The sequence below is a fragment of the Solanum dulcamara genome, chromosome 2, assembly GCF_947179165.1.
Source record: "Solanum dulcamara chromosome 2, daSolDulc1.2, whole genome shotgun sequence".
In the NCBI taxonomy this organism is placed as follows: domain Eukaryota; kingdom Viridiplantae; phylum Streptophyta; class Magnoliopsida; order Solanales; family Solanaceae; genus Solanum; species Solanum dulcamara.
The window spans coordinates 74,855,545-74,880,410 of NC_077238.1; the positions used below are offsets into that span (position 1 = coordinate 74,855,545).

General features: G+C 35.4%; 3 protein-coding genes across 7 annotated transcripts; 1 reads left to right on the forward strand and 2 right to left on the reverse strand.

Annotated features, from left to right (window-relative positions):
* The first annotated feature begins 3,545 nt into the window (after positions 1-3,545).
* LOC129880742 (receptor-like protein 35) lies at positions 3,546-4,988 on the forward strand. Its single transcript, XM_055954921.1, has one exon. The coding sequence runs from the start codon at positions 3,583-3,585 to the stop codon at positions 4,816-4,818; it is 1,236 nt and encodes a 411-aa protein (XP_055810896.1). The 5' UTR covers positions 3,546-3,582; the 3' UTR covers positions 4,819-4,988.
* A 558-nt stretch (positions 4,989-5,546) lies between these two features.
* Positions 5,547-7,406, reverse strand: LOC129880741 (lecithin-cholesterol acyltransferase-like 1). 2 transcript variants are annotated; one of them, XM_055954919.1, is made up of 2 exons: positions 7,096-7,406; positions 5,547-6,493 (listed from the first exon to the last, which is right to left on the reverse strand). In XM_055954919.1, the coding sequence occupies exons 1-2, from the start codon at positions 7,286-7,288 to the stop codon at positions 5,586-5,588; spliced, it is 1,101 nt and encodes a 366-aa protein (XP_055810894.1). In that variant the 5' UTR covers positions 7,289-7,406; the 3' UTR covers positions 5,547-5,585. The 2 variants fall into 2 exon arrangements, with proteins under 2 accessions (XP_055810894.1, XP_055810893.1); XM_055954918.1 differs by having other exon boundaries at positions 5,547-6,504; positions 6,912-7,406.
* A 2,399-nt stretch (positions 7,407-9,805) lies between these two features.
* LOC129880743 (uncharacterized) lies at positions 9,806-20,826 on the reverse strand. 4 transcript variants are annotated; one of them, XM_055954924.1, is made up of 7 exons: positions 20,685-20,825; positions 19,436-19,549; positions 19,226-19,338; positions 18,764-18,903; positions 17,829-17,910; positions 17,384-17,469; positions 10,179-10,267 (listed from the first exon to the last, which is right to left on the reverse strand). In XM_055954924.1, exons 2-6 carry the CDS (start codon positions 19,473-19,475, stop codon positions 17,428-17,430), a joined length of 417 nt encoding a protein of 138 aa, XP_055810899.1. In that variant the 5' UTR covers positions 19,476-19,549; positions 20,685-20,825; the 3' UTR covers positions 10,179-10,267; positions 17,384-17,427. The 4 variants fall into 4 exon arrangements, with proteins under 4 accessions (XP_055810898.1, XP_055810899.1, XP_055810900.1 ...); XM_055954925.1 differs by lacking the exon at positions 17,384-17,469 and adding an exon at positions 11,539-11,577 and having other exon boundaries at positions 10,185-10,267; XM_055954923.1 differs by lacking the exon at positions 17,384-17,469 and having other exon boundaries at positions 9,806-10,267; positions 20,685-20,823.
* Positions 20,827-24,866: the final 4,040 nt, after the last annotated feature.

Here is a 24,866-nt window from a genome sequence, read left to right on the forward strand (position 1 = left end):
AAAAATAATTTAAATAAATGGACATTTGTCCAACAATAAAAAAACGAAAAAACTTAAATTAATTCATTTGAAACAAAAAAAATAAAAAGAAATATCCACAACCGTACTAAAATACCACATAATTATATGATTATTTTTAAATGTCATGTAATTGATGCATGATTTTTAGAAAAATTAAAATTTTAAAAATTTGAATAGCATGTCTACAATTTGATATTCAAGTGATTAAAACTTCTTAGTTTTAAGTTTTGCATTATCATAATCATAGGACTTTTTTTAATTACATTTTATTTTAATCTAACGATTAAATTTTCTTATATCTTTATTATTCTAACAAGAAGATAATATGAATTGTGTTAAAGTAATAATGCTAAAAATAATTATTATCAAATTTAGACTATGAATTAAGCTTATATATTGATTTATTTTCATAAGTATTCTATTATAACATGTAAGGTGCTAAATGCTAACATTCTCTAAGAAAAGTATTATATTTTTAATTAAAAAAATGCTAACATTCTCTAATGTAAATTTTACAATACCATTTTATAATAGGTTGAATTTTTAAGTTGTCAATAAATCAGTATTTAAAATTACATTAATAACTGACCGTGAAACACGCAGGTACGTATACTAGTTAATATAATAAGAAAAATACATTTTCAAGAATGAGTCAAATTTCCCCCAATTCTAGATATTCATAAATCATAACGTAAATAAAAGAGGAAAACACATTTTTGAGAAGGAATAAATTGTTTTCCTTTCCCAGAAAGTAGAAAAATGTATATAATATTATTATTTTTAAAATCAAGAAGGAATACAATTGCTCTCAAAGTATAAAGACATCCCTAACATTTCCTATGGTAAATAAAAAAGAAACATATTAATAGCAATTACAATTGTCTCCAACATGTAATATAAAGTCAATTATATTGGGATATACGCGTAAATACAGTATAATATAATTATCAAAATAATAATATTGAAATCTAAAATAAATATTACTACAATAATATTTTAAATAAGATATATAATAATACTTGAGTTGTCTTGGCACTGTCCTCGTAAACTATTTCAACAGTGTAAAATATTTTTCTAACAATAAATAAGTCTTTTCTAATTAATTAAATAATATAAAAAATAATAAAATATAAATACTACAGACAATTGAAAAGAAGAGTGCTTTTTATTTTTCTTTGGTTGATTGTTCTCTATTGATTTTTCTCAATAATAGAGACATTTGATCATTTATATAGAGAAGATGAGGGAGTGAAAGAATGGAAAAAATAACTGTTGTAAAAATATTGAAAGTGATAAACTTTGGGACAAAGAAAAGATAATACTTACTCATCAAGTTGGATGACTAAGTAATAAAAGGATCACATGTAAAATATATTATTTTGTTAAGTAACTTGTTGTCCACATAGGTGTGAAGCCAGATCATACTAAAGACAATAAAAAAATTTAAAAAATGAAAGATTTCGCAGAAGAAATTAAATGAAGTACTCCAGATACAAAGAATGGAAAAGTGTTTTCCAGATACAAAATATGAAAAAGTGTTTATAATTTCTCCTCTCAGGGCTTATGCACCAGCTGTATTTGTGCAATTTCTTGTGAAGTCAAATTTTCATCAATATGGTTCAAGGAAATGAACTCCTGGCCTCGAATGTCCATATAAAGAACATGACGAACATAAATATCCTCTTTAACTTCTATTCTAAATAACTGAATATCTTTTATAAGAAATCGGAGGAATATGCGATAATTTTTTCCTAAAAATCCCCAACGAAAAATACACGTAAATCTTTTAAAATAATTATTATATTGCTAACATATTTTACTTTATTCCTTAATATTTAAGGATGGGGCAATAATATTCTTCACATGTTGAAATGGAACGATGGTCTCTTTTAACTCAAAAAATTGAATACTAATGCAAAAAATAAAAATAAAAAAATTTGAAGTTCGAATATTCTTTTGGATGTTGCTTTTACATATGATTCTAATGAACCAATATTAAATTTTGAAGGATTAGTCAATCAATCATATCCGTTTTAGTGAGAAAAGGTTTTTTGTTTTAGTTTGACCTGCTACTATGATGATATCTTTTAAATAATTATGCTTATTTAAGCGCTGATTTATATTTGGAATTATTAAATTTTTCCCCTATTTGGTGTCTCTGTAACACATGTTAACATAAAAGCTGCTGCAAAATAGTTGGAAGTTCCTACTCAAAGGGTAATGTTTTTTTTTTCTGAAGATAAGCCCTACCCACTATCCTTTCCCAAAAAAAAGGGGGCCCGTCCTCGAGAGGACTCAAACTACAATAACTATTCTTCATCGCCGTTAGGCCGCTCGCATAATACCCATGCATGATATTTAATCGTATATAACAAAAGTTCTTGTTCTCGTCCAGGCACATTAGTTTTTGGCAGCGCCCAATACACCGGCAACTCCCGTCATATGAAAGGGGTTCAAGGTCCAAAAGCTTCACCGACTGCTTTATCCACAAGAATGTCATAAAGGTTCTCTCCGGTCTTCCTCAAAAAGACAGCTTTAGAGCGCAAGTTCGAAAGGACCCTCTTATTCTCATGGCCTGGTCTGATCAATACCCAGCCGAACCTCTTTTGTTCCAAAGAATTTGAATTTGAAAAAAGTAATAAACCTGAGGTGTGTAGCAGTCCAAATAAATATAAAATTTATTTGTTAAACATTTCTGATATAACCTCTTAATAGCCTAAGTGTAACTTGAATTATGAACATTTTGAATTTGAAAAAAAAGAAGATATATCTCATTTAAATTTTACACTTAGCTTTTGATATATACGTCCTACTACTAATCCAAGGAAGGGGGATATTTTTATTTTAAAAAAAACGGGGGTGAATTGTTTTTGAATTTTTCTTGTGTAGAATAAATTGATCGTATCTATCCAATTAATAGTTATTTATGTCTGACTCGCTATTCAATATGGACATTGATGTTAAACTATTCTCGAATGCAGGAGAAAACAGCCTTTGTCAAATATCACATTGCCATCTTGGGCTATTGAGGACCTAGTAGGATTTCAAGAATACAAGTCTAAACACAAGGTTAGAGAGACTTGCTCGATTTTATTTTTATTTGGTGTGATGATGATAGGAGTTAAGCTTAAATGGAATATGAAGAATCATATAGTTGAACACAACTTGTTTGGAACTGAGGCGTTGTTGTCATTGTTGTTATGTTAATACTCTTAACTCTCCCTTTCTACAGTCCAATCCTAAATGTGCCTTCGTGTATTATATGTTTAACGACCTCATGATTTTTGATATATACATTTAGTAAGCTAAGAAAGAACGTTCGTTTGGTCCTAATTCTCTTTCGATACTTACTTTTCACAACTTTACAATGATCAACTTGTACATATTTAGTGTATTGAAAATACTCTTCAACTTATCACCTACTTTCAAGAATCCATTTTTGCATGACACTGTACAAAAAAATGTACACTTTTTCCATGTCTTACCTAAAAAATTTCACAACAATTCATATAAGGAGCTTTAACAAGATACATTTTAATCACTCAAAGTTCTCTAAACAAAATGGCTAGACTAGTTAATCCCATTTTCATTTCCTGTCTATACATAAGTTTCATTCATACACTTTCATGTTTTGTCAATGCAACAACTTTACAGTCTGATATTCAAGTTCTAGTAGCCATCAAGACGTTGATAGACCCCTTTTCAATAACCCCGGATTCCTTCCTTCGTAGTTGGGATTTCAACTTAGACCCTTGTGACACGACGGGGGCAAGTTTCTTGGGAATTCTTTGCACAGTTCCTGATCTAGTGGACACTAATGCCACGAGCCGGATAATGGAAATTGATCTAGAAGGTGATGGACTAGAGGGGTTCTTGACATCGTCCATCGGGAACTTAACAGAACTTGTCTCTCTGAATCTAGGCAGGAACAAGTTCAGAGGACCAGTTCCTGAGAGTATTACTAATTTGAGGAAACTAACAAGTCTTCAACTTTATGAGAATTTTTTCTCTGGTAGTCTTGTTAATGACATTGGTGTCCTTACAAAACTTGAAATTCTTGATGTTTCGAATAACAGGCTATCTGGTTCGATCCCTTCATCGATTACATCACTTAGAAGTTTGACACAATTAGACCTGTCTAACAATGAATTTACAGGGAAAATTCCTCAACTTAATGGTTTATGGCAACTCTCTTCATTTGATATTTCCAATAACCAAATTTATGGGAATTTGCCACAATTCCCATTGAAAATCAAGACACTATCACTAAGCCACAATTTGCTATCAGGACACATCACTCCAGTGAATAAACTTAGACATCTCAGAACATTAGACCTTAGTGATAACAGATTTTCAGGAGGAATAAACAAAGGGATCTTCAAGTTACCTGACTTAAGTCACGTAAACGTTTCAGTAAACCAGTTCACAACGTTGGAGGTGGTGGAATTCTCTGATAAAGAATCACAGCTTTGCACGTTAGACGTACATGCCAATCGTCTACATGGTCATTTGCCTGTGAACTTGATTACTTACCCAAACTTAACGGAAATAAACCTTGGACATAACTTGTTTTCAGGTGAGATTCCATCAGAATATTGGTCAAGACTCGGGTTTTCATGGAGAACTCTGAACTTGGAATATAATAACCTGGAGGGATCGGTGCCTCGAGAGCTCAACAGGACTTTGGAAGGGGTTCAGGGAAGTTTTGAACACAACTGTCTCATTTGTCCAAAGGGCTTGCAGCTATGTCATGGACAGAGGACAGCTTCAGAATGTCATGGAGGAGACCATAAATAGTTGATATATTTATCTTTTAAATGTTTTGAAAAATACTACTGTATTTTTATTTTATATGGAATATCTAATGTCTGTTTCAAGGTTAAATGTTTTTCCTAGTTCCCAATATAGTTTATAAGTTGCAGCCTGTTATTTCAAGGAATAAAGAGTAGCATCAAAAGCTCCTTAAATTTGGCAGTGTATTTCATTTAGACATTCGAACTACAACACATTTTCTTATTGAGTACCTGAACACATGATAAGTGTTACTATTAGACACTCTTTCGGCTCAATTTTTTGAAAAGTTTTTGTGCGTGTTCTCAATCGTTCATCACATATATAAGTTAATGACTTAAAATATCTTCGTTAGAAGGCGATTTCAAACAACGGAGTATAGCTCACCATCAAACAGAGTATGACTTAAAATATGTTACCCCCTTTGTCTCCTCACGGAGTATAGCTCACCATCCAAACATCTGATTAGAGGGCGACTTCAAACAACTAGTTGATTGAAATCAGCTTAATTAGGGTGTCATTCTGTTAATATTTGACTATCATAGACACCGCGAAGATCAACAAAAGAAGAACCTTACATGAAATATACCAGCCCAACAATACAACATTTTTACGTCCTCTTCGGCACATATTGTAGTTACTGGTACATCATATGTTCACATGTTAGTACAGAATGATATCATGTTCATGGTGTTATACATGTTGAGAACCATCTGAAGCACGGGCAAGTACACTAAATACAATAAGAAATATATATATATAATGAATCGTCATCAAGCTTTTGAAACTAGTGAAATGTCAGAGTTAATACAAGAAATCTTTTCAACTATTTTCTCAAGTGCAACTTCATCTGTTAGTGTACCTGTATGTGAAACTCCTTGTAACTTAAGGACTTCAAGGTGTTGGTGAGTACTCTTATTTGATTCAAGACTCAACAAGCTTACCATATTAACCGTTCCATCTCCGTCCCCATACACAATCTCAGGCCTCTTATCAAAATCGCCATCTGATCCATACAATAATGTCTCTGGAGTCTTAATCCCACAACCAATTATACAAGTGATAGGCACTTGATCATCAGGGAAAGTACTAGATGAAAAATTGTCAACCAAGGGAAGAATACGCGATGTGTAAGGCATAACCCCTTGAGAAAACCCAATATCCTTTAGGAATTTCGGGATATCATGAGCTGAGTATCCAACATTTGGGGTAACAACAAGTGGTGTTTTGGAGGTAAACACTTTTGGAGAAGGCAAAAGCCACATGTTACTTTCAGAACTTCTCTGTTCTTCCCTTACTAATAATGGATTAACTAAAGGCAATCCAAGTGTGTAACCAGAAGCAAAAGTGAGCATTTGCACAACTGTTCCTCCCCATGGTGTGGACAATGCTATAAAGTGTTTGATGTATTTTTGGCTCCAGGATTTCAGATTCCGAACGAGTAGTTGATGGACATATAAACCTCCTAAGCTGTGCGAAACAAGAATAACAGGTTTACCTCCATTTGAATTGCTTGCATTTTCTATAAGTCCTTTTAGGTCCTTGAGAAATTTCGAACCAACACGACTAGGATGACCTTCTGCAGCTAAACCATAACGAAAATCGTATGGTGCTCCAAACAGATTTTCTCCATCTCTATAGCCTAGTTCTTCCAAAGCCTTCACAAGTGGCTCCATATATGCTGTAATTTTCCTAAACATATTTAGTACATACATGTTAAAAAATAGTTACTACAAGGCAATCAATCTACTAAACAAATTATGGAATTTCTTGAATTATTGATTGACACGACAGGGTTGTCTAAGAGTGCACATCTATACACCTCGACTTGGTCTCAACTGGCTACTAAACATTCCAACTTGTTCTCACCATGTCTCGTGGACACCAATGTTGAGTGCTTAACTGACACAATAGAGACGAGTTGAGGTGTCTAGACGTAGATGTGCATACTCAAAGTTAGAGCGTTTATTTACCAACTGTGATCAAATTTGAGTGTGTGTTTACATATTATGCCAAAATAATAATTAATAAATGACCAAGCACTCAATATATTATCAAGAAAAGCTCATAAATAAATAAGTGGTACTTAATTAACTTACTGTAGATAAGGATCAAGATAAAGAAGGGGCTTAGTAGAACCAAAATGTGTAATCCTAGTTTGAACACCAGGAGCATCATAATAATCATCTAAATGTGTTTGATAATAAAGCTTCATCCTTTGATTAAAGCACTTTGTAAAGGGTGACAAAAGTACACTTGGATCAAACCATATCCTAAACCAACCTTCACTATCTTTTTTTAGCGGATACCATTTGTTGCACAACAAGCTTGTAGACTTGTACTTTGAAGTTAACCTAGCTTCTAATTGGTTTCCACCAGCTCCTGGTATCAAGATTAGAGGGTGGAGGTTAGTACTAATTGCTTGGCAATTAGTGTACAACATTATAGACATTATGAATATGCTTAGGATTTTCATGGCTAATTACAAAAATGTCAATGGACAAAGAGGAAGGAAGATGTCCAAGGCCATTGGTGTAATTAGTTTTGTGATTGGATAAGGATATGGAGAAACTTTGTTCCTTATTTTTGTGGTAGATAATGTGTTGACATCTTTAATTATTATTGGGACAAACGTACAAATATGATTTACGTTATTATTTCAATGTTAGCACATATGGAAAGAATTATCTAGTATTTTTGTTTTTGCTAAAATTTAAACCTGACACATAGCTCTCAACCACTTTATTGATTATTTGGTTATATTAATTGATGTATGGTGTTAGTTCTTGAAAAAATAATTTGGAGAATAACTAATTAATGTGAAGGGTAAAATAGAGAGAAAAAATTATCTTTTCTTAATATGTTTAAAAGTGACAAGTAAAAATAAAAATCTATTTTTGAAAGTAAAAGTAAGGTAGTTATAGTAAGTTTCTTTAAATCTCTTCATTTTTCTTCAACTTTTCCTTAGTTATCCATTTAAAATAACTTATATTACAATTAATACACTTAAATACTCATTCCATCGTAATTATTCAAATGCACATAAATACTAAAGCACATCTTTTTAATTGTATAAATTTCTCCTTTCCATTGCTTCTCTTATTCTTCATTGTTATGATTTCACTCCTTTTCATTCGAAACTTTGTTTACAAAAAGTCGCCTCCTTTTTCTTCTCCTTCCTCTTTTCCCTTTTTTCTATGATATTTTAAACCTGATTATCAATCTTATATGTATACAATTTTGGTGCATAATTTTCATAGGTTTGCAAGTAGAAAAGCATGGAATATGACCTTATTTGTGAGAAATATTCGTCGAATAGTTGAGATCAGTTTGAGCTTCAGTTAGCTTACTGTATGATTTTCTAAAGTTGCATTGTCGAATATTTCATACACAGGTATAGGGGTGTACATGGACCGGATTGGTTCGAATTTTGTACAAACCAAACCAAACCATTTGTGTCGGGTTATTAAATCTATAAACCAAACCAAACCAATAAAAGTCGGGTTTTTCGATATCAATTTTTCTCGAATTTTTCGGATTTCTCGAATTTTTCATAGTATCTAATAAAAAACACAGAGCAGTGCTTCTTAAAAAGAGTTCTAGTACAAAATATCAACATATAAGATGGAGGAAGAACATTGTTTGAAGTTTTAACTTTATAATATAACTTTATAAGATGGGCTTTTTTTGTATATTATTTAAATAGGCTTCTCAAGTCCAAATCTAAATGTAACAAAGAAAACAAAAATTATGAAAAAAAATTTAAAAATATTTATAAATTACATTTTAATAAATATTTTTATGTATAACATAATTTAAAAGTAGTATATCTATAATCAGGTCAGTTTGGGTTCGATTTGACTTTTTTTGTTAAAACCAAACCAACCCTTTAATGGTCGAATTTTTTTTTCCAAACACCAAACCAAGTCAAACCAAACCACTAGTCGGATTTTTTTTCCGATTTGGTTCGGTTTATCGGTTTGGTGCGGTTTATCGATTTGTCCTGTACAGCCCTACACAGGTATATTATGCATGGTTTTACATATCATATTTGATAATGAACATTGTGGTTGCAATGGTAGAGTCAGAATTTTCATTACAGGGGTTAAAATTTAAAGAAGTAAACTCGCGAAAAAGTCAAAGAAGATTCAACCATGTATAAGGGCAGCCCGGTGCACTAAAGCTCCCGCTATGTGCAGGGTCCGGGAAAGGGCCCGACCACAAGAGTCTATTGTACGCAGCCTTACCTTACGCTTCTACTAGAGGTTGTTTCCAAGGCTTGAACCCGTGACCTCATAGTCATATGGCAGCAACTTTACCAGTTACTCCAAGGCTCCTCTTCAGATTCAACCATGTATAAAAAGTATAATTTTCGACGAAAAGGAGGTTCGGTGGCCCTACCCAACTCTGCCCCTATGTGGTTGCATTATGTGTATTGCATTTAGTGAGCGGATGATCACTTCAACCAGCGACCTTGGCATCATCCCAGAACCACACATGCAGGTTCATTGACTGGCCAGCTTTTGCCACCGGACAGTGGCCAGTTTCAGGGACTAGCTAGCAGTCTTAGCCTTGAATTCATCGATGCTCTGAATCATGGAGTAAACACAACATAGGTCACTGTCATGTTGCAACTCTCTCCAGTTACATGTTCACAGGTGCACATTCAGTTTAGCCTTCCAGCACAACATCAGTTCTGTTCAGTTTAACATTCAAGCACAATTGCATGCAGCTATTGTAGAGCAGGCATGCATATGTTTACTTCATAGGATTATCTTGGACTTAAGAGACATGTCGAGGAAGCTTACCAGGTCTAGATGACTCACCCCTGACCACTTGTGCAAATACGTCTGATATTCACAAGGCTGCACATACAATCCAAGATGAAATAATTATCTTGATTCTGTGTGGAATAAGGTAATGCGAGATGACCACCTCCTATATTCTCGCTTCAAGGAAAGAAGCCAATTCTAGTAAACATGATGCAAAGAGCTAGTCAAGAGAACCATTAACATGTTTAACATGTCTACCATCAGATTAAGAAAGGCTACAAATGAGTAATCAATATCCACTGTTACAATGCAAGACATAGATGTACACTCTTGTCATACCACCATACATAGCAGTAGTTCTAGAAGTATAACCCTATACTCTCGTAATGGTCCCCTCTGTGGTGACATATTCAGCAGATGCTCATAAAGCTGCAAGTCTCATGCTGCTCAAGTTTGGCTGATCTTGTATTCTCGGGCATAGCCTTATGCCAGAAGTGAAAAAATACATGGAGCACCATTAGCATAAGTTGGCTTCGCCTGATGCCAGAAAATCAGTCTTATTTCTTGAATCATGTTGGTCTCCGCAAAAATAGTGCCAACATGTAAGACAACGCAGAATCAACCGACAATAAAGCAATGATAAACAGCCCAACTAGAACAAGTGCCAGTATTGCAGTTTTCAGCTGCAAGCAAACGGAGAAAGGGTTAGTTTTACTCATGTATTGATTTCGACCAAAAAAAAAAGGATGAACATTCTTTGAAACTATGCTTAATTTATGAGTCAAGCACGTAGTGCAAATCAACATCATATTTAGCACATAGTAGAATCTCAAGAACTAAAGAACTTGGGTAAAATAGTTTGTCCCTTCATCAAAAAAATGGAAGATACTGTTCAATGTAAGATGATTTCCAACAATTAACTTCTGAAAGTCAAAATACAGCAGCGGAGAAACTTCAAAAGGCGCCACCCTGATCCAAAAATTCTTCTATTTGAAAAGCTATGGCTCCAGCTATTTTCAGGCAAACTTAGATATTAACACACTGAACTGTTATAAGCCGTGTGTGTAGTGCAACAAATAAAATGAGCAACTTTACTTGAGAGAAAGGAAAATTTACTAAAACTACCAGCATAATGATTCAACTCAGGGATTAAATGCACCAGCAGGTGACATTATCTCCCTTCAGCAAAAAAGAAGAGTACCAATGCTGCCACACAACAGTGTTTAAATGAAGATGAACAGTATAGACTGGTTTCAAGAGAGAGCGACCACTGTTAATGTTTATATTAGAAAAAGATAGGTAGAAACCAGCAGAAAGGTACTGACAAAAGTAGCATTCAAAGTACTTATTCTTCTTTTGGATAAGGTAAGATAAAAGTAGCATTAAAAATTACTAACTCCGCAGTTTTATCTCAGAATCACAAACTAGAACTAGTTTTAATAGCACGTGTCAATATGTGGCCCAAAACCAATATGTGGTAAGTTTTGTTCACTTTCTTGATAATTTAACTCAATCTTCACTATTTTATGATTGCCTTTACTTCATATTTGCCAAACCTGAGACAAAGATTCAACACAAAGGTGGTAGTAGCTTGATATTATTGGGTTTATCTGAACCCAGTGTTTTCAACGCGGAGCATAAATTTATGTGTAAAATCCACTTAAAATTACAACAAATAATAGATATGAACCCATAAACAAGAGTGAAAATGAGACAGCCAGAGGTTGACTCTAAAACCTTGAGATAACGGATGAAGTGACCAATGAAATTTATTGATCCTTTTGGATGCTCTTTTATACTAGATATGGGAAACCATATAACTCAACAGCAATCAACATAAAACTGAAGAAATCTGAACTTTACTTCATAGGTCAAAACTTACCTTTTTTATTTGAAATTAACGTGGAATTACTGTGGAATCACTAGCAAGACAAACTCAAAGTTAGTCCCTTACCTTGAGGGGAAGTTACGTCACCCCAACCGGAGCCCGGCTCTACGAAGACAAAAGGAAACATGTTATCACAGACCACGATACAATTTAAAGCTTACATGAGGCACCTAACTTAGTTGCCCCTCTGTTATATACTGTCTCATAACAGACCTAGCTTAAACCTCTTCCACAGCGTGGCTTTGACTCACTCTAGCACTTCTTTTTATTGTGATAAGTAGACTCACCGAACAACTTAAACCAAAACTATGCATAGCTCCACGACGTTAGGAAACTTTTATAGATGCTGGATAAACTTCACTCTAATGCAAGGCGAAGAAGGCTATAAATCTAGAAGATTGATTTTGAAGTGTCAGAAAATATACTGTGTAGTGACACAAACCTTTAGTGCAAGGCTTAGTGAGTACATTCACTACACTTTTGCCTAGACTCTCTTGTATAACTCAACTCACTAACTTGTTGGTTATGGCTAGTGCGAGACTTGTTTATGAGTCCTCAAAGACTCCTCTACAGCCCCTATGGTCAGATGAAGAGGCCCTAAGGTCAGTTAACCATAACCTCGATCAACATGGCCCTGCCTAGGCGCCTCTGATGCCTTTTGGACACTTTCATAGAGAACCAGCACTTGGGCCATCTTACCTGTGCACTCTAGATGCTTCTAAACACTGCCACATGCCTCATCTTACTGGGCCGCTATAACCCCACCCCTCCCCTAGGTGTTATTCCCTGCTTGGGTACATGCACTTCCTATGGTAACCTTACATCATGTATGTTCCTAGATGGTAACCTCTTTTTGGAACAACACCACAATGTGTGCCAACCACACATCCATGTTGTTTCATTCAATGGCTTCCTTTTTCTTCTTGGCTCCATCACTAACCACCTTGTGAACATTGTGGCATGCGAAAAATCGCATGTTTGTTTCATCTCGTGACACACTTCAACCTAATGTCGTGACACCCTTGGCACAAGTTCTTCCTTACTATGTCTCGCATAGTTGTTATCAACTCCTTAGAATCCACAAGCTTCATTAATCCATGTAGTTGCATCCTTCATAGATGCATATCCCTGCTTCTGGTTGGCCTTTACCCTCGTGCTTCCTTAATACTGCACTGAGAGACGACCAAGTTCGAAAAATCCTTGAACAAACGAAGCCTCTTGGATATGTAGCAAAAAACTCACTTTGATGCAAAGATGATCGGATTGGTCTTGTATTCTCATCTTGGCTTACCGTCCATTATGACTGGCCTATAGCCATCACTCTCTCCTTCTCGCATATGATCTTGGCTTTTATCATATCACCCAAAATATGGACGGCCTCACCTCTTCCTTGGACTGGTAGTCTCTTATTTGTAACCAACACAACAACTCGTCTAGGTCGATTACTTCGTCACGGTGTAACCTCCCACTTGGCCCAACTTTCCATGTTGTCCTCTAAGTGATATAAGAGATTCTCCTAATCAACATACTAGGAATCTGGTACATTAGAGTGGTTAACTCCTTGATGTACTCCTATATCGTGCCCATCAACTTACATAGTGCCGCATATGCCATGTTTACTATATAGATCCATATCTTAAGCTACTTCTTAAATTGCTCTCAGGTCTTTGTGGCATATGCCATTCTCCATGTTAGATACTTACTTCTTTGTCAAAGTATGGTGAGATGTGTCAGTTATATCGAGAAAGTGCACACTTCACTCTCATCCATCATGTAGGAACCTATAAAATACTATTCCACACCTAAAGTAATATGTGCATACATGGCAACAATTACCTCCATCACATATGCCTCCAAGGTGTGTACTTGTGATTATTGAGCACCTTATACGTGTTAAACATCCATGTTATCTCACCCTTGAAATCATCAATCTCCACATAAGCGTGAGATGGAAGTGTTGAATGGTTATGCTTAATGGCCTATATCCTATGAGTGATGCCAGAACGTCGGGACTATGCCAATATTGGCAAGGTTAGGACCCCCACTATCACACCATAGGTTCCTATTGATTTGAAACTACTACTATACTAAACCGGTTGAAAGAGCATAGTTTTTACCAAAGGTCCTTAAATGACAGGTTCCAAAAAAAAGGGGCCACCTTAGTTGGCTATTTCCAAGGATAACTCACTTATTTCTTAAGAGGAGAGGAACACATTTCCAAAAGAAGCAATTGAAGCTCAAAACTTTGTATAAAAGATTTACTCAAATTTAAAATGATTTGCGTTAAGGCTTAAGGGCCTTTATATAGGCTTCCAAACGCTAAGGGAAGATGTTCACCAACCAACGTGGAACTAAAAGCCTATTAAAAGATAAAGACACGGCTAAGAGATAAGGATGACAACTTTGAAGATAAAGATAATAACCAAGAGATAAGGATGACAAATATAAGAGAAGGCGATAAGCTACTGCATGATCATATAGTAAGTGATTGTATCACCAAGTGACAAGCAGTGTTATCAAAGGCGAAAAGCGCAAAAAAGCTCTAAGGTCCTTTGGGGCTTTAAGCGCAGAGCACAAATAAAGTGTGGGCTTTAATGAAAAAAGGCGCAAAGGGAGAAAAAGATACAAATATATATGTTTAGTCCAAGACCAATAATTATAAACATGAATGACTAATATATGACCAAGAAATTTAAAAAAAATATGATAAAGTGAAATATCAATTGTTTAGTGTCACATCTTCAAAAGAGACTCATTGGCAAGGAAACGTTTGCCTTAGAACCTTGATGATCACCCTGAAGCGCACTTAAAACGAGGAGAAGCACTCAACACATTTTGAGCCTCGCTTCAGGGCTTAAGTGTGCTTACAACACTGGTGACAAGCTCCTGCTTCAGTGAGTCAAGTCAAAAAGCTTGCCTCAAGCAAGTTAAGCCTCTCGGTAAAGGAGTAGGCAACATTTCCCTCCTACTCTTCACCTTGACCAATGTCCAACTTTAACTCAAGCCAACCTCTTTTGCCCATGGTACTCCTACTATACATCCTAGCACTCTTTCAAGCCCCTCTAGAACTTTTTAATGCCTCACGTTGTGCACGTAACGACTTGTGAACCCATAACACTCCTCTGGCTCATCTTCTTTATGTACCCTCCTGCACTCCATAAATAATTCTACACCGCTCCACATGCCAAATACCCCCTTGTTGATGCACCAAACTTCTTGTGCATGTTTCATGTTGCTATGGCACTATGCCTTCAAAGAATGACATGCATTGCTTGAACAAACTGCCTCGTTCCTTTAGAAACTCGGGGAAGATAGGACCATCCCTCTACCCTTCTCCACTTAAATACTAGAGTTAATTCACTTGGCACGTGGCTCAAATATGTGACCAGACACGCAAGTCCCTCAACCGTTGTCAATTGAGCTAATCTCTGGGGGCGCTTGAAAAAAGTACCTCGTGCATATGCTTTGTCCTCCAAAGCTGCCTTATCTCATGTGTGTTCCTCCATGGCAGCATATTCTAGGGCTAACGACACCCTTGCACTCCATGGCTAGCTCATTTTAATGGCACAGTGATGCAGAATGCAGCAGTTTATCACCTTTTCTTTTTGTTGTCATCCTTATCTCTTAAGGGTCGTTTGGTAGAGTGTAATAGAAAAAATAATGCAAGCATTAGCTTTGTGTATTACTAATATCTTGTTTGGTATTCTTTTTAAACCTATATCTTGCATTAGTTATACACACTATTGTGTATTGAGGTGTGTATTACTAATACATGAAAATCCATGATATTAGTAATGCAAAGGATTGTAATGCATGCATTAGCATGATTAAAGACACAATTGCACCTCAAACCTTTTCCTCATCCTTTCCACCATATTTGTGGAGGGTATTTTTGTAAAAACAAATAAAAACGTTAGAAATTATGCAATGCATGTAATTTTTAATACATCAAACCAAACACCGCATAAGAAATAATTTCAGCATAACTAATGCAAACATAAATAATACAAGCATTACTAATATACCATGCTCAGCACTATTTTTATACACTAAACTAAACGACCCCTTAGTTGCAATCCTTATCTCTTAGTTGTTATTTTATTTTCTGTTGTCATCTTTATCTCTTAGTTGTGTCCTTATTTTAAGTAGGCTTTTAGTCCCACATTAGTTGTTGAACATCTTCTCTTAGCTTTTGTAAGCCTATATAAAGGCCCTTAAGACTTAATGTAAATCATCTTGAATTTGAGTAAATCTTTTATAAAGTTTTGGGCTTTAGTTTGCTTTTTTTAAGAGAGTGTTTTTTCTTCAGAAGTGAGTGAGTCATCCTTGAAAATAGCCAACCAAGGTGGGCCTCTTTTTGGCTATCGTGTCATAGAGGGGGTTCCTAACCTCACCAATATTGGCACACCCCTGATGTTCTGGTGTAAACACCCTTGGCCACCTCATGGACTTCACTGAGAGAAGAAAATTTTAGTTCTTTGCTTTTTTTATCCTTAGTGTATGCACCCCTTTTTGTTTGCACCTCATACTTAGTGGGTTTTCCCCTAATGTATACATCATTTTCATTTGCACGATATCATTTGTACTTGTTCTAATATGTCACCTAACGTATGCATCATGTTTTTTATTTGCACTGTAGCCTTTGCAATATCACAAAACACTTCACATCTCAAGGATAAGATAGGAATAATGTATATCAATGTCATTGTAGCAACTACCGAGAAATATAGAAACATATAGGTTCATATCCTATCTAGGGGTGTGCATCGGTCGGTTCGGTTCGGTTTTATGTATTATAGGTTCGGTTTATCGATTTTCGGTTTTGAAATATGCTAAACCAATAACAAACCAATAAGTTGTTTTTTTATCGGTTTCCGGTTTATCGGTTTTGATCCGTAACGGTTCGGCTTTCGGTTAACCAACAAGAAAATGCACATAAAATAATTATGACTTCTCCAACAATTTGACGTGACAAGACAAGAATATAACTTAACGGAATGCTCATAAAATAGAAACAATAGTGACTAACATGAAAAGAACTCTACAAGTGCAACACAAATAAAAGAACTAGGACAATAATATGAATTGAAGGTTGAAGACAAATGTAGTAACCAATAAGGTATTGATATTACTATTTAATATTTATTTAGGGGTAAAGTAGTAAATTATTATTGTCTTAATGAGTTATCTGTTTACTCAATATTAAAAACCAATATCGAACTAATAACCCGATATATTTTTTTATAAAACCATTAAAAACCCATTAACCCAATAACCCAATAGCAATAACCCAATAACATTTTTTTCGGTTCGATTTATTGTCGGTTCGACTTTTGCACACTCCTAATCCTATCCCCTTTATAGCATCTCCAACTCTTTTTTCACAAAGACGTGTTCTAGCATCTCCAACTCTTTTTTCACAAAGACATGTTCTTCAAGGACTTCTCAATTAAAACTATGCTAAATATTCTGCTTTTGAGGTTGATTATGTACTTGTGAAGATAGCAATACCTCTGAATAAAAAGATAATGAATTTCTTCTGGGGTGTGAATTTCCAAAGGATTTGGAAAATCAATTATTGTAATTAAATAAGGATCTAATCTGGATTAAGAGAGTTGACGAAGTTAGTGAGGTGAACATAAAAAGGGGTTGAAAATTGGGAGAACAGTATTATTCCTTTCTGATTGTGAATATAAAAGACATAGATAGGGTGCAAGCTGGAAAATGATGCATACATTAGGTGGCAAACCTAAGAGGAATTAGGAATAGGTGCAAAACAGAAAGTCGTATACAGTAAGGACAATTGTAAAAAGAAATAAAAAATATAAACAAATCAAAGAAACAAGACATACATTAAGGGTGCAAAATGCAAAACACTCGAGCATGCCCCTCACTCCCATGGATGCCTTACCTCAGGCGTGTGCCATGCATCCCGCAAGCCATTGCACTCCATGGTTACCTTGTCCACTTGGCCCCACCCTTGTCCATCTCATGGACCTTAATTTTGGTGTTTGTAGTGGGTTGTGAAAATATACGGAAATGTATAAGAGCATTTCATATTAGTGTATTGCATCTAAAACAAAAGTTACATTGCATCCACATGTCAAGTTCAACAGCTAGCCCATAAAGGACGTCAACTATATTTAACATTTGTGATTTTGTCTTGATGACCAACAGTTGAGTATCCTGAAGTAACAAGCCACATGTAATGTAGAGCTGGTTACTCCAGTGCAACAAATATACAGAATGATAACAAGTGGGTATAACACATTATCAGCACATTGTATTGGCCACATACACACAACAGAAGGTAAATGATAATTACCAAATAGAAAGAAAAGGTTTTACATACTAACCGTGCTTTGAAATCCAGGCCATTCTATGTACTTCAGCTGACTTGGCTGCTCAACCAAGAATTCTAGTATAGATTTTGCAGCCCTGAGTCATTAACAAATAAAATTTCAGAACAGTATCAACACATCATCAAAAACATTTCATCTAGTTTAACTTTCACAATTCATATTATTAGAGGATCTTATAATAACATGGCGCAACTCAAAATTACCGAGGAGATGACCTTAGATAGGAGGATGTGGAAGTCGCGTATTCAGGTAGAAGGTTAGTAGGTATAGAGTGTTGTCTTGCTTTTTGAGGGGTTTAGCCTTATTCTTGTAGTGTCTGGCTTTTGATTACATCATTATCTATTGTTTATTGTGTTTAGGTTATCGCACTATTTTGTGGTTGTTACTGTTTCTTTATTAGTTGTTTTGTTTTCTTCACAGTTGTTTCCCTTTTTCATACCTACTTTGATATTTTGTACTCGACCCGGTGGAGGGTAGAGTGTACGCTGACCTTAGATAGGAGAGTGTGGAGTTCACGTATTCAGGTAGAAAGTTAGTATGTATAGAGTGTTGTCTTGCTTTTTGAGGGGTTTAGCCTTATTCTTATAGTGTCTTGCTTTTGATTCCATCATTATCGGTTGTTTATTGTGTTTAGGTTATCGCACTATTTTGTGGTTGTTACTTTTTCTTTATTAGTTGTTTTGTTTTCTTCACAGTTGTTTCCCTTTTTCATACCTACTTTGATATTTTGTACTCGACCCGGTGGAGGGTAGAGTGTACGCTGACCTTACCCCTACCTCGTGGTAGATAATATCCAAGCAAATTATTTGTTAAAAATGGATATTCAAGCCAAGGAGAAAATATCGGAGAAACTAGTAAAACCTCAAGTCATCAGATCAAGCTGCAGAACTTAATGCTCTAGTTTACACACACATATGCAATTGAAGTACCTGATACCTTGCTTCGTAGCATTTATCCAAAATGGATCTTCGTCATCATTGACACTAGATTGATAGTTTCTTTCTACAAATGAAGCACATTTGACAGCACGACCAGCAAGAGATAAATGCGTAATGCTTCTACCAGGAACCTGCGAATACCAAAACTCCCATTTTAAGATGTATTATCATCACAACAACATACCGAGTGGAATACCACAAGTGGGGTTTGGGAAGGGTAGGATGTACACAGACCTTAGCCCTACCTTTGTGGGGTAGAGAGGTTGTTTCCGGTAGACCTTCGACTCAAATGAAGTGTAATCAAAGAAGTATTAAAAGGAAAATAACGACAGCAAAATAACAAAATGAACAAAGCAAATGAAGAACCAGGTGGTCGCTAAAATTGAAGAATAAGATACTATGCAAATACTAACTAATACTACTAAATAAGAAAAGAAGAAAAATTAAATAAACCTTTCTAGACACAGGCTGAACGCAATCATGACTTTTGAGTGTGCTCCTCTTGTAACTCACAATATGGGACGGTAATCTTGGATAGACTCCACCAATTTTGGGGCAGAGGACATCTGATGTCAATTGATTTTTTAGGAGATTTACAAAGTTATTTTAGATTAATTGAAGCCGCAAAGAACCAAACTACATATGTGTGTTGGAGAATGGAACCTGTAACCAGATCCGAGCGCCAGCTGGAAAAACTGACCATCTCAGTGATCTATCACAACGTTAGGACAATTGCTCACTTGCACCGGCAAAAGTCTCCGAACAAGTGTATGACGACTGCAAAAGGGGTTGCAATAAGGAATTATCTGACATCAAAAGAGACATAGTAATGGTACTCATACAGCTCAAAAGTACAGTCATACAGCAACCTATAGTGATGAATGAAAATGTGTTACATCAAATAAAGAACACTTTTGAAAACCCTTCATTTTTTGAAATAAAAGAACTCATATTACAATCAAGGATGAGTCATACAATTACAAGTTATGCAACTGCAAATCATAAAGCAATGTACAGACTTGTTAACTTATTTAGGGAGGACAAACAAAACTAGCCAAAACCAGAGATATGCATACACAAGACAAATATACTGAATAATGGTGGCAAAAGGCGGATAGGGTTTGGGTGGGTTGAAAACGGGTTGAACAAAACCGGGTTATAACTCAACCTGACCATTTTAATACAGGGACAAATGGGTCGGGTAAAAAAGGGTCTGCCCATTTTATCCATTTTATATGGCACATAGTGGTTATCCCATAGGTTAATTACAGTGTTAACTTAAACCCAAATTAGATATATGAATTGAATTTGTGCAAGTTTACTCAATTGTTAGAACTCTAGTCTAAAGTCAAGATTTTGAGCCAACGAAGTCTAACTAGTGAGATCAAGAATTTATGAAATAATCTTAAGTTCTCTTATACTTTTGTAATATACTATCTGTCTAGAGTTATAGCTCCCCTTATATGTCCATTACCCAATCTTCCCTTCCCTGCAATTCTTAAAGTCTCTTTTCACATAATCTCTCAATTTTTCCCAAAATACTCTCTCCTTCTCTGAAACCATTCAAAATTATATGGCTTCAGAAAAAACACACAAAAAAAAAGAAACAAAAGTCAGCTAGCTGCTACTGAGGCATCATCATTTATAGTAAATTTAATCAATTGCAACACCCCTATCATTTTTTCTCAGGTTTCAACAACACCCATCTCAATTTCTTCCCTTAAATTCCCGGGGAATCATTTACACCTCAAATTACATACATACATATCATCAACACACCAAAAACAGAAAAATTTCATGACATTATTGCGCAAATAAGGCCGAATATGGAAGCAGAAACATAGAATTTGAATTGTAACACAAAGATATTAGGGTATTTGTATTTTCCGTGAGAGAGAACACAACAACTTACAGTGCCGGGCCGAGAGGTAGAGACAGTGGTGTCGAGCAAGAAAATCTGACTGTAATGTGAATTGAAAGGGCCGGAAATTAGAATTTGGGTTGCATTGCTTGTTGCCCACCCAAGAAGGGATAAATTTGATAATAAATACATAATTTTAAAATTTGTTGTCAAGTATTAATCAATAATTTAAGAGGGGTAAATATTATGACATGTTATATTTCCTTCGTACACGTCTTTTTTTTTTTAGTAGAGAAAATTTTGGGATAGATATCCTATGACTGAGCCAAATTTTTTACTGGTTAAAAGATCTTTTTCTAATTGTTCTAGAAAAAAACGATATTCTTTAAAAGAAATACGAGATTTTGCTTCTAGCAAATATGTTTGGCCTCATTTTTGGGTCAAATCAATATGTTCTGAGAAAAAGATTAGAGAATGAATCTAATTATTACACATAAGTGTCACTTGACACACATTTTTATCAAAATACTAGCACTCGTGGAAGATTCTAGAGAAATGTGGAGGATTTCTCTTGGAAGATTCTATAATCCCATGTATTTGCATAGAAAGTCCTTAGAATATTCTAGACTTGTAGAATATTACAGAAAAGAGACTTTGTTGTAAATATGTAAAGATTTGTACAACAATTATTACTTATCCATGTAATGACATGGTCCGACGTTATGGATACTCCAATGGGAAAGAAATTTGGGTCAGAAAACATCTGAGTAGTAACTTGAAAAATTTGAGTCTAGGATAGACTTGAATGAAATTTGAGTCAGGTGAGTTTTGGAGTAATTCGGTAATGAATAGATGATTAAATTCTGAGTTTGATAGCTTGAGTTGATAGTCTAGACATTAAGGAGCTTGTACGGCTTTATGGAACGAATTCAACCGATTAGAGCTCTCGTAATGGATCTTGGCATGAAGGGTTGATTTTAAAGTGTCATGATTTGAGGGTGTGTTGCAAAATGAGGGCTTGTGACTCAAATCCCAAGGTTTTATTCTTGTGCAACCTGCTATCGCGGGGTAAGTAATGCTATGACGGAACAGTCACAAATTTAAGTACCAGAATTGTTTTTATTTCCATCAATTTTCGTGCAAAAGGTAAGTTAATCGCTCTCCTACTTGTATTTTGATTCTTAGAACCCAGAATCCATGGTAAATATCTTAGGGGAGGGTTCTTGGCTTGAATTTAATGGTGGAAAAAGCCTTAATTGGAGGGAGGTGATCATGAAAGATGGCCAAGGGCTAGAATTTTGATATAACCCGAATATTGTAGGCCAATGGTTCACTGATTCTTGTATTTCTTGTTTGATTTTAGGCCAAGAACAAGTCAAGAGACTTCGGAAAAGGATTACTCCAATTCTTTAGAGTTTCAAAGGCTTGGCTTTGAGGTAGGTGATGGTTTACATTCCTGTCTGTGCTACATGTGCTTCTACTGTAATTGATAGTATTGCTTGCATATATGAGACTAGGAAATATGTAATGAACTTGATCAAATGACTATTGTGATCAATTATATGCAATGAACTGAATACTTGATTGTGCAAGCTATGAACTATTCATTGTGGATTGTGATTATGATTGTGATTGTTGGATCGTGTTTCACGTCGGTACAAATTGAATCGGGTGTCACGCCGACATATAATTAGATTGAGTATCACGCTGGTACGTATTGAATCGGGTGTCACCTCGACACATATTGAATCAGGTACCACGCCGACAGAAACTAACAGTTTAAATATGGGTTTCATGGGAGGACCATTGTTTGATTGTTATATTTGGAGTTGACTCTGTAAATTGTTATTGCTCATGAAATGATAATTGATAATGTGTTCCTGTATATGTCTGTATTTACTATGTTGTAGTTACTTGTATATATTTTACTTACTGGACTGACCGCGTGATTTTACTAGTACACCATTGTTTGTGTACTAATACTGCTACTCTTTTCTTGTTGAGTACAGGACATCTTCAGGTGACTGCTGATAAACCTCAGATAAAAGACCACTGACTATTCAGAATTCAAGGGTGAGCCAGTTCTTTCAAGCTGTCATGGATTCTTCTAGGATCTCAGTCCAATCTTTTAGGACTTAGAACTTGCAGACTTATTTTTGTACTATTATTTTTTAGGTTGACTCCCCGTACTCTTAAATTTGTTGCTTAGTAGTTTTGGTACAATGACTTTCAGGTTCTAGCGGGGGTTGACTTTCGCATGTTTTGACCATATTATGATTGTGTTTGAATTAATTTTCTAAGTTTATGTGAACTCAACTTAAACTTATATAAAAATTATTTTCACATCATTTTATGCTTATTTTTGTATTAAGATGCTAGTTTGAGGTGTAGTTTTGATTCTCCTACCAGAGGGTTTGTGTAGGTGCCACTCACGGTCTGATTTGAATTGTGACAATCCATTAGCTCCTAAATAAGTAGTATAAATAGAGGAACATTTATTTGTAAAATTATCAAGCAAATTATTCAGTTGTCTTATACAAATCTGTCTAGCAATACTTTTGTGTTCTTTATACTATTTTCTTTGCAATTTTTAGTGTCTTACGTTGACTTGACATGGTAAAATCGTGAGTAAATAGTGTAAGAATGTGAGCCAGTTGTCAAGTATCACATGTGAGCTTAGTTAAAGACTAAGGGTGTGACAACATAGTATCAAACCAAGGTTATAACTAAGTAAATTACAAACGATGCAAAATTCAATGTTGTTAATACTCTATCCAACGTCACCCAAGATGTCACTACTAAGAAGGCACGTAACAAGAAGAGGAATGCTGCCAACAAGAACGAGAAGTTGTTATGTGAGGCTGTATCAAGTGAAGGGCTTACGTCCCAGGAATCATCTGTCATAGAGAAGAGCAGAGATAAAGTGGAGGTCTGTCACGCCCCGAGAGGGTACCCTAGACGTGACCGGCACTCGAAGACCATTGTTGGTCCCAAAGTGAACCACTTGGTCCAATCACACATCCGTTCATATCAATCAATCAGCAGAAAGTTTAAAATAAAGAAATAATTTAGTGGGCAATCCAAATCATCAATCTAACTCAAGGAATAAAGGCCATGAGCCAACAATTCAACTTCAATCTATGTCGTTTAAAATAGTTTGACAAGAATGATTTAAGGAAATAAAATACTCAATCAACCCATCACTATCTAGTCTATGAAGCCTCTATCACTACTATCTAATTGGTGCCAATGACATATTCGTGGCTACCTCAAATCAAAATGAAAAGGGCTAACTGACGCAAGAATAACATAAGCGGTATCCTCCGAATGTAGGGGAGGACTCACCAATACGCTGAGTGTGTATAGATCCTCAATGGTGCTCCTATTGACGATCTCTTAAACCTGTATCTGCATCATGAAATGATGCAGGTCCAAATGGACGTCAGTACATAGAATGTATGAGTATTTAATATGGCAGAATGAAACATACCTCAAGGAAGAGTAATGTTGGTTCAAATATCTCAACTCAGAAAGATAAGAGAGACTCAATCAAAGTGTCATAAGTCTAAAGTAAGGATACATTTTTAGACAAAGACCAATCATATACCATACAATCCAATCCAATCATGTACAATACAGTTCAATCAAATCATTTACAATTCGATCCCATCCAATCACATACCACTCTATTCAACCCAATCACACATCATTCTATTCAATCCAATCCAATCGTACACTATCCGATCATATATCATTTAATCCAATCCACCACATATCACCTACTCCAATTCAATCATACACAATCTAATCATATATCATCCAATCCAATCCAATCATATACCATAAACTCAACAATCAACTCAACAATCAAGTCAAAGGACTCAACTCAATAAATATGCAAATTAGAACTTAGTAATGTGATATAATCCAACTCAATTATCAATAAGCTCAATCAAACCAATCAAATCATGCACAATCCACTCAATTTGGGAGTTTCTCTAACCGACAACAATCCCACCACCTATAAGTAGGTGATGCACAATGAGCCACGTCGTTGCCACGTCCGTCCATACCTTGCCAGGGCATGAACGAATCAATCAATCATGGATTCCATCGATCAGTCAAGTCCTATCATTTCAGGATAATAAAATGGAAAATATCCGACTTTAACGGTTCGATCCCATGGGAAGCATCCGACTTTAACGGTTCAATCCCTTCCTATGTTGGCGGCGT

Excerpts from the sequence above, each read along its gene's own strand:
- LOC129880742 (XM_055954921.1), top strand. The coding sequence starts at position 3,583 with ATGGCTAGACTAGTTAATCCCATTTTCATTTCCTGTCTATACATAAGT.
- LOC129880741 (XM_055954918.1), bottom strand. The coding sequence starts at position 7,288 with ATGAAAATCCTAAGCATATTCATAATGTCTATAATGTTGTACACTAAT. Across the intron at positions 6,505-6,911 it reads TATCTTGATCCTTATCTACA|GAAAATTACAGCATATATGG; the intron begins GTAAGTTAATTA and ends AAATATGTTTAG.
- LOC129880743 (XM_055954922.1), bottom strand. The coding sequence starts at position 19,475 with ATGGTCAGTTTTTCCAGCTGGCGCTCGGATCTGGTTACAG. Across the intron at positions 19,339-19,435 it reads GCGCTCGGATCTGGTTACAG|ATGTCCTCTGCCCCAAAATT; the intron begins GTTCCATTCTCC and ends AATTGACATCAG. Across the intron at positions 18,904-19,225 it reads TTCAGCCTGTGTCTAGAAAG|GTTCCTGGTAGAAGCATTAC; the intron begins GTTTATTTAATT and ends TGGTATTCGCAG.